Source organism: Poecilia reticulata, unplaced genomic scaffold, assembly GCF_000633615.1.
Source record: "Poecilia reticulata strain Guanapo unplaced genomic scaffold, Guppy_female_1.0+MT scaffold_424, whole genome shotgun sequence".
NCBI lineage: Eukaryota > Metazoa > Chordata > Actinopteri > Cyprinodontiformes > Poeciliidae > Poecilia > Poecilia reticulata.
In genome coordinates this window covers 1-14998 of record NW_007615191.1, presented here as the reverse complement: position 1 = coordinate 14998, position 14998 = coordinate 1, and the positions used below count along the sequence as shown (strand labels likewise).

The following is a 14998-nucleotide window of genomic DNA, read 5'->3' as shown; positions in this document are numbered from 1 at the left end:
CAAAGAGGTTGAGTACTTTGCAAAAATCTTGATCAGCTCTGTAGTTTATATTTTGCTTTAAATAAGCCAATTTATTTTAGGTGATTTTGTCACCTTTTGAATGCCGTACTTTTTCTTTGCTTTTAAAATCTTCAATCCATTCTTGTATCCGACTGTAGCCACTTAAAAATTATCTACAAATCACTTTGTTGCCAATAAAAAGAGTTCCCATAGATGGATAAGCCAACAGATAATGCCTCTCCCAGGTCCTGTTTGAAGTTTTTGATGTTTTTTTTCCTCCAATCTCCTTAGGGCAAGACTCTCAGATGCACTTTATCTGCTGCAAATCATTTCTTTCGCCTAATATTCAGTTTTTCTCTGCAGTTATCAAGATTTTTCTAAACTTTCACACCAGACCAAGGTCTGTTGTGTTTTTCACTTTAACTTCTGAATCACCTTGAATCTCATAAATCAAATATTTAAACTTTTCCAAGATGTTTCTTATATGCCTATGCTACATTTGTTTGTCCGTTTGAACAGCAGCTTTCATAATTAAATTACGCATCTTAAAAAGATAAGAAAGTCTGGCTCCTTCGAATTAAATGTTGTGTAAAATATGCTTAGAAAAGACAAAATGTATACCACAACTGATAATTAAAAGATAATATTGGTTCTAGTCACTAAGATGATCAATTATAATTCCTTATTAATCTTTTTTATATATTTTATGATTAATTATGATTGATTAATAACTGGTTGGTATGTTTTTGTCTACAGAAGAGCTCTTGCTTGTCCGTACCACAGTTTCCCTGAAGGCAAAACAAATTAAACCGGCACGACCTTAGCCATAAGACGACGAACAATTACAATAAACTTACGGTGAATTAACAAAGCAGTCAAAATTTAACCAAGTTAATCAGCAAAACCGAGCTCTCGCTTGCTGCTGGTTCGATGTCTCGGCACTATTCAGTACAGAGAGGAGCACTTTTATTTGTGACACACCATCATTCTGAGGCATTACTTGCTTTTATAGAAGAATGTGGTTTAAGACAGAGGCACAGGCTGGAGGCAGAAGTTCAGCTCAAGGTCACGCACTAAGAGACAAACAGATTATTCACGAGCAGCATGACTTTGAATGTATTCATATCTGCCTCAATAAACAGTTCATCATAGCAGCTTTTTGGATGTGGACGTTGCATTTTTTTCATGGTTTAAATGCAGGACAAAAGATTATTTCAGCTCAATTTGGTCATTGTCGGTGCGATTGTCGGATCACATTCTAAATGTTGCAGAAAACAGTAAGTAAAGCGCGTTTCCTAGCAACGTTTGCACATAACAACATGACCAAAGATAATACCTTTAGGAAACTTTACATTTTGTAATCCAAAATACCAGCCAACTGGAAAATGTCTGCACTTAGCTACAGATGTACATAACAGATAAAAGTGCAAATCATGTAGAAAATGGACTTGCTTTTCATCTTTGTTTATTGAATCAATGAAATGGCACAATCTCCGATGTGTGTATTTCTACGCCTAAGGCAAAATTAAAAATAATTTCACAAACCAGTAAACACTGGGTCATTTATAAAATATAACCCCAGAACTAACAGAGGGTGCACTTTGTTTTACAATGTGTGTGCTGACTGTGTAACATAGGACTTATTTTCCCCGTTCTTAATAGTTTTGTGAAGTTAGAAATTGATTTAGCAAACATTCTCACCTCCATGAGAGATGACTTTCATGTAAGGCTCAATAACCTTCATGTTGATTCGCTGCTCCTGCTCCCCGATGACGACGGTCCTCCACAGCTTGACGTCACGTCGCTCCTCCTCAGCGCTATACGTTGGAATGGTGTTGTAGGAATCACTCGTCCCACTTTTAGTGGCTGCACCGGGATCTGGTTTGAGAAAAGAGAGAATGGTGCCATTGGTCACTGAATCAAGTTTGTGGGATTTATGTGACCCATGTAACAATAGTGGATAGATCAGCAGCACCCTGAGAAACATAGCAGGCAATTGGAACACAACACAAAAAGAACCACTTGGTAATCATAATTTGTTTTCCATATTAATAAATCAACCTCAAAAGAACATTTCAAATGAAAGAAAATGCAGATAAGTTGCAAATTAAACTGGCTGAAACAAAAACAAAGAAGTTTCACATTACCTTACATTGTAGCAAATGATTTTGGGTGATGAAATGAATCAACCGTTTTAATGTTTTGTTGTTTTTTATCTAACTCACCTTCCCAGTCCATTTCATGGTCTGTGTAGTCGAGGTAATCTCCCTCATCTGGAGTGTCGAGTTCGTCCACGTTAATGTCCAGATCATCTGGAGTCTCCCCCAAGTCGTCTTCGCTGTGGTCCAGAGATAAGCTGATCTGAGGGGCAGAAAGTTTTTTCCTCTGGCTGGGCCCTCCTTGCAGGGGTAAAGATGTAGGGGGGACTAGGATGAAAAGAGCAGAGTGTTATTTATTTTTGAACAACCAACTCCTTTTTATTTTTGTGTGTAAAATGTTTGGTTCACTCTCACCTGGTCTGCCGTCGTCGCCCTCTGAAGTCATTTTACTGTGTGAGGTCAGGTCCATCCCCAGAAGGACCTGAAAGAAAAAAAAAAAGTTACACTGTGAACAGAAATATGTGATGGAAAAAAAAAATCAAACTGTGTAAATCTGCTGACCACAATTTATCTAACTGTAAAGACTTGCCAAAGGGTGAGAGACATTATATATACTTGAATTATAATAGTTTGTAATTTATGTAATGGATGTAGATTTGATATGGATCAGTTCAGTCCTCTAAAGTGTTCAGAGTTTTTGTTTTTTGTCTACTGATAATTGCATCCATAAACTTATTTGCATGTTTTGCTATGTACTTTGACTTTTTTTTTTAGACCTAGCTCATTGTAAGTGCTTTTATTAACAGTTACTATGTTTAAAAGCTGTCTCCCATCTCTTCTACCAGAGCTAAACATGATACAATAGCCTACAATCATCAAACCTATTGACTCATATTTTTCATATTCAGAAAATTTTGACAAGAGCCAGAAAAGCCTCAAAAAAAAAAAAAAAAAAGCAGAATTTGGCATCATCTGTTAAAACACTTGATCTAAAACACCAAAACACTTCAAAACTTTTCCCTAAATCCAAAGTATGGCACTGCATTACCAGTGCAGCTGCATTCGCAATCAGTTGCCTAATTATTTGAATTAATTAACCTTAAACAAGTTAGTTGTTGTCAGAGATTTGATTCCAGTTTTCTTCCTGGCACTGGATTAGATATAAACCCATGTAATAAAATTTTGGTTTCAATTCCCCCAATTAAATAAAACAAACTGGGAAAATAAATGTACTGCAGGATTCTTGACAGTGATATCAACATTGAATCCAAAATTTGAATTAAGCCAATCTCTATCTGGTTAAGACATAATAGAAAGTCTGTTAATCTGCTGAAAAAATAAATATGTTTTCAATTTTTATGCATTTTAGCAAACAGGGTAAAAAAAAAAAATCGAGTTATTTAGATATTGGACCTGATGATCACTGGTTAGAGCAACCCGAGGGGTAAATTGGCTAATTTCATCACTGGTAAATTGATTGCCGTACCACTAATTATTATGGTCTACTTAGTGGCAATACTCAAATTAGGTTCACTTTGGTTTCCAGGAGCAACTTAAATGCATCTGTAATTACCACTCTGGCTTTGAGAGTGCACTTTCTACAAGGACAGGACCTTTTAAAAGGATAAGGAAAGTGATTCACATCTGTACCATTTAACAGGTCACCAACAAAAACATGATACAAGTAGCATCGTGTAATTTTACATAACGCAGGTGGCATTAGTCATATCAACCCTAAACAAAAACTAAGTTTGACACCACACTTTTAATAGTTTTATATTATATATTATGGAACTTTATCAGATTTCAGGCCTGCAATTTTTTTGATTAGATACAAAGATACATCGATTTTACTGTAATATTGAAATTACAGATGAAACTAGATTTGTTTTTATGACTTTTTAGGCTTCTGATTCATAAATGTATTTTAGTTCAACACCTTTAAACATGTCACTGCTTCATGAAATGTTACAGAAAAAACAGGTAACCGAAACAGAAGTGTGGTTCATCCTTGGGTCAAATTTCTAGATGCTTAAATGTAACACCTTCATTTCAATCAATCAATCAATCAGATTTTATTTGTATAGCACCTTTCAGCAACAAGTGCTCTTCGTCATGAAAACACAAAAATAGAAACACAGTCAACAAGTCAAACATAACATTTTCTCTGGTGGCATTATTACACATCACAATGTTTATCAATGCTTATAATGTTTCAAAAGCCACTCTAAACAGGTGTGTTTTAAGTCTGGATTTAAAGGAACTCAGTGTTTCAGCTGTTTTGCAGTTTTCAGGAAGTTTGTTACAGATTTGTGGTGCATAGAAGCTGAATGCTGATTCTCCATGTTTGGTTCCGATTCTGGGGATGCAGAGCAGAACAGAGCCAGAAGACCTGAGAGGTCTAGAAGGTTGATGAAAGAACAGCAGATCTTTAATGTATTGTGGTGCTAAGCCATTCAGTGATTGATGAACTAACGGTATTTATGGGGTGATGCGCTCTATCTTCCTGGTTTTAGTGAGAACGCCGGCAGCAGCATTCTGGATCAGCTGCAGCTGGAGGATTGATTTTTTTTAGGCAGACCTGTAAAGATACTGCTGCAGTAATCAACGCAACTGCAGATAAATGTGTCTAAATGAACAAGGGAACGTCCAGCCATCACACTGTTTCCCAAAGACGAATGTGTTTTAATATGAAATGCATGTCAACTACAAAACAAAAAGGCTTTATGGAGATGCTGACTGAACAGTTAAACTCAGCCCTGTACTGACATGGACTGAGAGGCCACTCAGAGATGAAGAAGGCATTATTCTGAAAAGCAACAGAAAAAGCCAAAACATATTTGAAGACGTCTCCTGTTTATTTAAACTAACACAGGAGTGTTGGCCGTTGCAGAAATGTCAAAGACATCAAGTTTCTGCATGATTTCAGATACTGTTAACTTCATTTTTTTAGGTGAAATAAAAACCATTACAATAGCTACAGACATTTGAACCTGATACACCGAGTCTTTCTGTGGTGACCTGTGAGTACAATCGCTATAATAAATATCTTCTTGCAGTCAAATTGACACGATGTTGCCTCTGTTGTTGTCAACATAATTTGTGCAGAAACACTTGAGATTCCTGAATGTTTCTGTTCAAGATTAGCAGCTGGCTGTTTTATTTTATCCAGCTTCTCCACTGAGATCGCCAGATCACAAAAATATAAAGAGGTGCAAAACCTTTAGCTTGTGCATCATTGAAGGAATCAAAAGAAATATTCTTCCACACTGAACAGAAAACAGGTGGAACAAGTTTAGGAGTGGTAACGGGCGAACATGACGGAAACACATGAAACTGAGGCAAAAAGGTCATCTTTGAACTATGAATAATCCTTGTGTTAAGAGCTGAGGAGGCGGGGATGGTGCTTTGAGTAAGGGGTGGGGGTTGGGGGTCTGGGGGCAGGTTCAATGCCCTCCATGTTGCCTATAGTGTTGATTCAAATCGAAAGACCACACGCTTGCCTGAGCACAGATTGGGCAGGGATGCAAATTCGCAGCGAGTCACGTGACGTGTGTTCATTCGCATGAAAAAGAGCCATCCTTGTTCCTCTTCAACAGGCTTTCAGGGCAACGGTGGAAATGTGATTACATCAGCAGCTGAAACAGAAAAACGCTGAACTCTCTTGTGAAAGCTGTACTGTCGACATAACTGTCTTAATGAAGACTGTGTGTGTGTGTGTGCGTGCGTGTGTTTGTGCTTGTGTCTTCATCCCCAGGATGTCTACACACACACACATACACACACACGCACATAAATATGCACACTTTTTTTTTACACAGATCTACATTCAAATCTACACTGGTACACAGGTCTATTTTGCTGAATCATACAAAATGACATCCTCCTTGGAAGATGCTGCTTCAGATCTACTTCCACATCACAGCACAGGATCATGGTGCTGATGACAGCAGCCCCTCCCTCACTCTTGCTTCCTGTCTCTGCTGGCTGAGAGGAGAGGGTGGAAAAAAAACCCCAAAAAAACAAAGCATACACCTCTTTTCATCTCCACTGAATAAAAGCCGTCTACTCACCGTTGCTGGGGCTTGGGAATCTCTGTCCCACTGTGTCTCAGAGCATGGATGCACTGCCTTTTTCCTGCTCCAAGCCTCTCGATGGAGATGCTCAGCTTATAAACAGCTCACAGCTTCCACCATTTTGTGATCACGTGATCTGGGTCACTTCCAAATAAGGGCATCACCTGCTACTCTCGACAGAGCTGCTTCCTCGGGCGGTGCTACAAAAAACGGGTATATCAAGAAGTGTGCGTCTGCTTGTAATTATCTTTCAATATTATCTCTGTGTTTGTTTGTTTGTTTGTTTGCTCGGTGGTGTTATTGCCGTGTGTAACACAGTCTGGACTTTTTGTGCTAAGATGCGCAGCAGCGTTAGCCCTCGGCAAGAGAGAAAGTAGAGAACAGACAAACAAGGACACTGGCACAATGTCTAGCGCAGACATGCATTTGCAAGAAAAAGATAACTAGAAAGCATCTGGAGTCTCTCTACCTCTACCTATGCTGATTGTTGCAATGTGGTCTAACCGCGTTGAACTATTCAGCCATAAACAAAACAAAGTACACTCATAAAAGTGCTAGATTAAGTTTGATAGTCAGCTTTTATAAATGCTCAGTAAACAGAAAATGTTTTTATTTCACTTACACTCCTCAGCAACAAGTCGACACGCAGAGGCAAGCGACTTGTTTAGTTCAAAGTTCATGAGGACACCATGCCAGGAAGTGTGAAGCCTTTTGTTAATCAGTACCTTTACAGCTCTGATGGACTTTCAGGCATTAAGACAGACACCTTTCTTTAAAAATACAATAAAAATGTGCACACAGATTCCTTACAAAATGCCACACACAAATTTCTTCGTAAAGTGGCGAAAAGTAAAACGCTTTGAGGAAAAATAAGCACTACCTTTTAATCAAAAAGCACAAACTTAAGCAAATGTTGCAAGCTGCAGGATATCCTTGTTCCTTCCTACTGTGAGGCAGGATGAATTGCACATGTTCCGTGGCTCAAGTTCAGCAGATTGGCTGATGTTGCATTAAGACGATGGAAGCAGTTCGGTACAGTTCACACTGTCTAAAATCTAAACATTAAAGAAACAGGATTCAGAGTCATTGGTGTTTATGATTATTCCTGTGGCATTAAAATGATTTTGGGGGAAAATACCTTCAACTGGAAGTTGCTTAAGTCTGTGGTATGGCGGCAGTGTGTGGAGGGGGTTCGTGACAATCTTTGTTGAGCTTCGAAGACAATTTTCCTAATATACGTTTTTTGCAGATTCAGCGTAAAAACCAGTGTGGTCTTATAGTTCTAAAAAGGTTCAAACTGATGACTGCTGTATTAAAACCATGCGTGGTATTTGAGAGATTTTTAGGTGCCTGTTTACGGAGATTTCCATAACTTAGTTTAAAGTAAAAGATAGGACACTTTCTTTATCCAGGAGAAAATGTGGTGATGATGATGATGATGATGATGATGATGATGATGATGATGATGATGATGATGATGATGATGATTCCTAGCTTCGTGGTCAGAATATCGTGGAAGATTCAGCAGTCGAGAGAGAATTTGACAGAGAACCGTGAGAACCTAACAAATGAGGGAAAAAATGGTTACTGTAGAGGGAAGTGTGTGGCTGTGATCAGGGAACCTGTTAGAAAAACAAGATCCCAGAAAAACAATGACTGCATAGTAAAGCCGTTAAATTGTAATTCTGCTCACTTTGAACCCTTTTACCTTCAAGCCAGGGCAGAGGAGATTCTGCTTAAGTTTGCTGTTTAAACTGTTATTATACAGTCAAAACCACACAGTAATGACAAATATCTGCTGGATGCTGAGAGATAAGTTGTCCCAGAGAAACGGGGAACAGCATTCCTTCACTGGACGTTTTGAAATAATTGTGAAATCACACTGTAAAAATAACTTCCACGCCATTCATGTTGTGTCTGATATGAGGTCACACTTTATGATGTAAATAAATCCTGAGACACAACTTTTTTTTTTTTTTTTTTAATTGGCCTCACTTTCCCAAAGTCCTGCACACGAGGAACAGCTGCCGAGCTAAATGAATTAAGTTGGAGCAATCATTTTTTTCTGTACAACGTTTTTAACAAGCATTTTAATCTTTTAAGATCCCTTGAACTCCAGCTTAGAGTGGGTTCTAGTTTTAAATCAGTTTTTAAAGTAGATATTTGGAAGGATTTCCTTTATTGAAGTTTTAAAAATATCAGGACTATCAGTAAAGTAGCCCACCTAAAAGCAGTAGCTTTACCTCCTGTTTACTTTCTATCTTTCTTTTGATTTTGGTTTTTCTTCTCCGGAAATCCTCAGTGGTTCCTGTTCTTCAGGAGAAAATTAGAAATGCTTTATTTGCTGTCAAAGTTTTTTGCACCTGTCAGGAATTTGTGATATTGCTGTGTATTGATTTCTTTTTTTTTCTTTTTTGGCAGACCCTCATTCCAGAAGTAGCTAGCTGGTGAGCTGGTGACTGGCTCAGGCACATTTTTACATTCCTATCGTGCAGGCGGCATGCTCCGACTCAAATGCTTGGTTGTGGCAATCTGCCTTCATATTGATTTCATTCTGATTTTTAGCTTTATTTCTCCATTTTGGGTGACCGTGAAAGTAAAATAAATGACAGTCTGCAAAATAAAATATGTGTTTCATAGCATGTGTGCAAGGAAAGCAGCACAAGTTTAGACCTAAAAATAATTGAAACCAGACCAGAGTTGATTTTCTCTTACATATGCTGTATTTCATCACAAATCCTTTAAAAAAAAAAGTAAATTAAAATACATTTTATTTTTATATACATACAATGGAAAACAACCAGACACAGATGCAATTTAATTGAGGTCTTACAACACACGCATACGCAACATGAAGCTTTATTATTTGTATTTTAAAAAGATAGTGGTAACCAACAAATTTTTTTTAAAATAAAACTCCCATCATCACTGTTGATTAAAGGGGGGAAAAAAGACAAGGTGCTTTATCTGTCTGCTGGGGATACTTTTACTTCCTCCTTTCAAAGCTGTTAAGCAGGAAGTGTTGTATTGTACCGAGTTAAACTTTGTCAAACCTGTCTGATAACATCGTCGTTGAAGAAGTTGTATAAAACGTCTCCGAGAAGAACGATCAGTTCTTAATTATTTGCATTTTGTAAACGTAGGTGACTTAATATGCCCAAATGCACCCTTTTGCCAAAGTGATCTATTTTAATGTATTTTTCATGGATTATTTTCTGTAATGTCTTATCCAATACACTAATAGAAATTTACTTGGTCATTCCAAAATAAGAGACCTCAATAAGCATACTAATCTTAGGATAAGGTTTGGTATAAATGCCCTGTGGCCACTGCGAGTCGTACACAGAATACAAGAGGATGTCGTGGCCCGACTCCCAAGAGACACTCCACTCACATCAAAGGTCACCCAGAAGATGTCAGAGGAATTTGGATGAGATAAGAGTTTTGTAAATGGATTAAAAAAAAAAAAACTGGAATTTGTCACATTGCAAACGTTTGAACATTTGGATCCGTGGTTTGAGAAAGACCAGGATTAAGACTGGAAGAATATCAACCTAACAGTCAAGCGTGGAGGTGGGTTGTTGTTGATCTGGAGCTGTGGTTTATTTTTTCCAGATTTTCTGGAAAATACCAGGCCACATTAAGACCAATGAAATTACTTCTGTTGACAAAAGTCAGCTTGAATGATTATTGAATTTTACAGTGATACCAACAGTGGTGAAAGTAGGGGGGGGTACGGCGGGGTACTGCGTACCCCTAAAAGATTTAGCGGTGGTACGCAGTACCCTCAAGAGAGGAGCGGCTGTCTGCTGTAAAAAATGAATGGGTTCACTGTGCAGCCGTGAGTTCACCCACTAATCAGCCATGACTGATTAGTTTTTCAAGAACAATCTAAAACACGACTTAATCAGTTAATAAATAACTTTTTTCTCATTTCACATCGTTTCTGAACTGTTCGTGCTTTTCTAGAGCAGAGGTGCAACACGTCGATCGCAGAAGGTTTTGAGTCGATCTCGGCTAGGTGACAAACTGAACGCGGCCAGGAGGCTGAGAGCAGCACGTCCTCCTCTGACTCCTTATTTAAACGTCCATAACTTTATATTAAAGAACAACAACAAAACATCAACATTACGTGCTCAAACAACAATTATAATCTCAGTGATTATTGTTTCAACAAGGTGTTGCGCAATTCTGTGCGTTTCGGTTCCATTACCAAAATAACGAGCAGAGCAGGAACTAATCAACCACCGCTGTGTTCAGGGAGGCTTATTAATGATCGCAAAATAAATATCAAGCCTGAAAACCTAATATTGTAACGGACTGAATGTTATGTTTTTGTAATCTCGGGTTGGCTTGTGAGCGCAGGAGGTTGCCATGGCAACGGGTGTGATCACTTGTTCGGGTTTTTTTACCTTTGTCTTGGCGCATCACACCCGCTGTAGTTTCTGAATGTTCAATAAACGACAAACTTGGACTAATTACCTCGTTCTGTGTGAGTATAAGTCATTTACAACAAACATCAAACACGGAAAATATGTTTCATTAAGTATTTAACAAACAAATGGCTTCTTCCGCGATACGTATGTGAAATTAAATTAATTGATATAAAAAAAATTGTTTGGTGCTTTGAGCTCAGAATCAGATAGGCTTTTCCTCCATCAAACTATTTTTTTGCCTCTTATTTAGTGGAAATATTGATTTTAATGACACTTTCTCCAAAATAATAACCTTTTATTAGGTTGAAATAAAATCCAGTCCATCATCTGGTTTGAGGTGATTCCTCTGGATCCTGTTGAAGGAAAAATATCCCAACTTCAGAAGATGAGCTTTAACCTAACAGAGCTCTGTGGTTCCTCCTATCAGTGTGAGAGTCAGGRTGAGGAGGCGCCATGTTAGGAAGAGAAGTGGAAGCTGCAGGATCTTCAGAACAGGCCATGATGCTAGGCTACTGATTATCCCTCTGGTGGACACAGGATCAATAGAGCCAGTTTAAAAGCTAAAATGAATGGTTATATGCCAGACATGGAACTGGGATGCACTCCATGCCATGATGTTCAGAGTTTAGGTCTCATGGCATCTCAAGGTGTCAACATTGCAGCCAGTGGACTGAAGGAAATACAGCTTTATTTTGTAGCAATTCAAGAGCTACCAGCTTTTATCACTTCCCCAAAAAAAAAAATCAGCATAGAAACTCCAAACTCCAAAGCACACGCACACACACATATATTTTTTTTTGTCATAGTACCCCCAAGAATTTAAAACTACTTTCACCCCTGATATTAATTACTATGTAACTAGAATAGTTTTGTTGCCTTTATTAGAAAACATTACCAAAAATTTCAACACGAGGGTTGGCTGTATTGCTAATTTCACATTTTAAAAAAACCCCATCCATATGTTTTCCACAGAGGCAGCTTTTCAAAATCTGATTCAGCACTAATGAACCACAGAAAAACGAAGTAATAGTTTCAAGCGAAGACATTTGCTACACAAAAACAACGGTTTCACCCTCTGCTGCTTTTCTTTTAAAGTATCTTGACAAGGAAACTTAATACAATAGTCTATGCCACCAACAAATGCATAAAAAGTAACATCTTTATGTTGTCGTTTTGTTTTTCCTTTGCCTGTAACGCTTCTTGGAATATAAATACTCTATCGGAATATTAAACTAAACACTTTCTTGCGGAAACACAGTTTGTTCTCCAGTGTTTGGGTCCGTCAGCATCTGTGATCTTTTTCCCTGAAGAACATCCCCTCTATACCTCCAGCCTGGCTGCTGTGCCCGGCGTTTCACCCGGTCTGCATCTATTTTGGTCGTGTGAATGTGATAACCTCAACACTTGTGTTCTGGCTTAATCTGCGCTTTTCCCATTCAGAGCCGCATTGCACTGGCAGAAGTGACGTCCTCTGGGGAGCAGGCTCACACAGCTAAAGGGATTCACAGTTATGATGTTGTCTGCATGAACATGATGGGCGGCTTTTGAGGGGGTAACTGGGTTTAGGACTGAAAACTCTGATTTAGAATGTTATTTTAGCCTATTGCACGTCCTCTATTAGTAATCCCAAACACTGTGACCCACACTTTATACTGGGGCCTCTTCTATTCTGGGTATCTGTAGAGATTCATCTTTGTAATTAATAACATGCTGATGATTTATGCATAATCCTCCTGGTGTTTCTCTCGAGGCTCACAGAAGCTCGTCCTGTAAAGGAACAATCCAACATCCTTGTGGATGCATGTTTTATTGATTTGTACCTGTAAATCAAGCAGCGGCAGCAACCTAACATTAGCTTAGATCAAATAAATCAAAGAGCATGCAGCTCTCTAAACACAAGCAATCAATATAATGCTTGTAAGCTCAATGGAGTCAGAGCAAAAAATAGCATGAGTACAATGGTAGAAATGATGCCCAAGCAATGTCGGCAGTGAATTCCTCCAACAAAACAATTTGTGCTCTGCGTAGAACATCTAAGTCCAGGTTTGATGTATATTAGTTTGTGTTATTACATTATTTAAAGGTTGTCTGAACCATACAACAGCATTTGAAATGGACTCTTTTTTTGTGTGCGTTTTCACAACTAGAATATGAAATGAAAAAAAAATAATTAAACTGTGTTTTTAGTCATCTCTATGCAGCGTCAAATAGCTGAAATTATAATAGTGTTTCTGTAAATTATTACGTAACTATCTAATGTTTTGAACTTGTCAGAAACAAAACCAAATAGTGAACTAGCCCTTTATTTTAGCATTGAAGCTGCCAATCACAAATTAGCTTAATCAGCAAGTGCAGTAATATTTTCTTACAGTAGCTACACTGAGCACGATACAGTGGGTACCCTTTCCTCACTGATTGGACTTACAAATTAGCATCAGAAAACTTGTTCAAGGCTTTTTTTTCATTTGTTGTTTGAACAACAAATGATCAGGCCAGGAACTGAGCCACTCCTGCAAATGTTGATACGTTGTCCAAAAACATTTAGGTGGCCTCGGAGCAGATTTGTAACCCCTTGAGATATACACTGCTCAAAAAAATAAAGGGAACACTTAAACACTTAAGTGAACACTTAAGTGTTCCCTTTATTTTTTTGAGCAGTATATTTTGCAGCTCAAAGTTTTCTGTGTAGGCGTCTTAACAAATAGGAAGATTTGGGGTTTCCTTGTTTTTCTTTTTGTTTGGTGAAAACTGCTGTATATTTTTTGATGCACAATATCAAATAGACTTTGCCCCCTATGCAAACTAAGTTGGACTGCAATGTTCCTGAAATTAAGAAATTTATTATTAACCAATTAGAGGGTTCAAGTCACTGACATTATGCGACGTTGCAATTTGATTCAGCATAAAGGAGAAAAGTAAGGAGTATTTGCTAAAAATTTTTAGAACTCAGCAACTTAAGAAAAAAAAAGACAGGAAGAAGAATGGATGCAAAAAGAAAAGACAGGAAATGAAAAGGAAAGGAAGCGATGGAGAAGTCATGGAGAGGACATGTAGTTCTATAAGCTGAGTTGTAGATGTGCTGTAGATGGCAGTCATTGAAGATTAGTGCCCATGTGAGAGCAGAAGGGATTTGACTAGATTGCACAGGGTGACCTGCTGTGCTCTTGTAAACATCAGCAATATTGACCCTTTCTGCCCACAATGTAAAGTGAGGACGCTTTATGCAGGAGGGGGCGGAGACACTCGAAGCCCCAGCTGATCCTCTCTGTTGGATGTCAACCACTGTCTATGATAATGCCAATGATAGCACAACAAGAAATGATGTGGTTTAAAAAATAAAAAATAAAAATAATCCAAGAGTGAAAATCTACACAAACAAAAGCTAAAAGGTACTACATTCAGATCCCTTCAACTTTTCCACATTTTGTGGTATTACAGTCATAGTCTGTGCAGTTTTTTGATTGTGGTTTTATGTTTGATCAACACAAAGATTTGCATAAATGTAAGGTGTAAGAACAACCTGAAAAGTATCCAGAGCATTTGTATTCATCCTCTTTACTGTGACCCCTCCTCCCCCCCAGGACATAAAGGCAGTGTAGCCAAATGACAGCATAATGCCATGGTGAAGTTCGTCTTCAGCACAGAAAGGAAAGCTGTTAGAGCTAAAGGATGGAGTTCAATGCAATCATTAGAGAGAATTTGTCAGGTATAGAGAAAAGCTTTCAGCTAGACACTGAAGCTAATGACACACAATCTACAATTGAATAGCTTAGACAAAAGAATATATATTTGTTGGAGTGGTTTAGTCAAAGTCCAGTCCTAAAATCAATTGACAATCTGTGGCATGACTTCAAAAATACAGCTCAAAGATATTCTCTGTTCAGTCTGAGTTTGAGCTATGTTGCAAGGAACAATGGGGAAAAGGTCTTTAGTTTTGTAAAGCTAGTAGCAACACACTCTAAATGACTTGCAGCTGTAACTGCAGCGAAGCTGGTTACACAAAGAGGGCTTGATCACCTATTCCCACCACACTTTAAATTTTTATTTCTAAGCAAATCGAGAATCACCTTTTATTTTTCTACTGCTTTACAGCTATGCTCTATTTTCTCTATATCTACAAAATAAAATGTGATGAAGTGAGTGGTTGTAAAAAGTGAAAAGTTTACTTTTGCAATAGAGTCACAAAAGAGCATCAGCACATTAAACCGCCTCCATATGTCCTGCTGTTACATCATGACTACAGCTGATCTTCCACATAATCCCCTCTGTCTGCAGCCACACATACACACCCCCACCCCCCCACACACACACACACGCCCGCGCACACGCATACACCCACACACACGCACACGCACACCCCCCCACACACACACACGCACACACACAC

The 14998-nt window shown here is 38.3% G+C and overlaps 1 protein-coding gene across 1 annotated transcript; it reads right to left on the bottom strand.

Moving 5' to 3' along the window:
* Positions 1–1185: 1185 nt before the first annotated feature.
* LOC103460990 (protein prune homolog 2-like) lies at positions 1186–6320 on the bottom strand. Its single transcript, XM_008403306.2, has 4 exons — positions 6173–6320; positions 2514–2580; positions 2226–2426; positions 1186–1878 (listed from the first exon to the last, which is right to left on the bottom strand). The coding sequence occupies exons 2-4, from the start codon at positions 2566–2568 to the stop codon at positions 1685–1687; spliced, it is 450 nt and encodes a 149-aa protein (XP_008401528.1). The 5' UTR covers positions 2569–2580; positions 6173–6320; the 3' UTR covers positions 1186–1684.
* Positions 6321–14998: the final 8678 nt, after the last annotated feature.

Excerpts from the sequence above, each read along its gene's own strand:
- LOC103460990 (XM_008403306.2), bottom strand. The coding sequence starts at position 2,568 with ATGGACCTGACCTCACACAGTAAAATGACTTCAGAGGGCGACGACGGC. Across the intron at positions 2,427-2,513 it reads GGGCGACGACGGCAGACCAG|TCCCCCCTACATCTTTACCC; the intron begins GTGAGAGTGAAC and ends TTTTCATCCTAG. Across the intron at positions 1,879-2,225 it reads CCATGAAATGGACTGGGAAG|ATCCCGGTGCAGCCACTAAA; the intron begins GTGAGTTAGATA and ends TTCTCAAACCAG.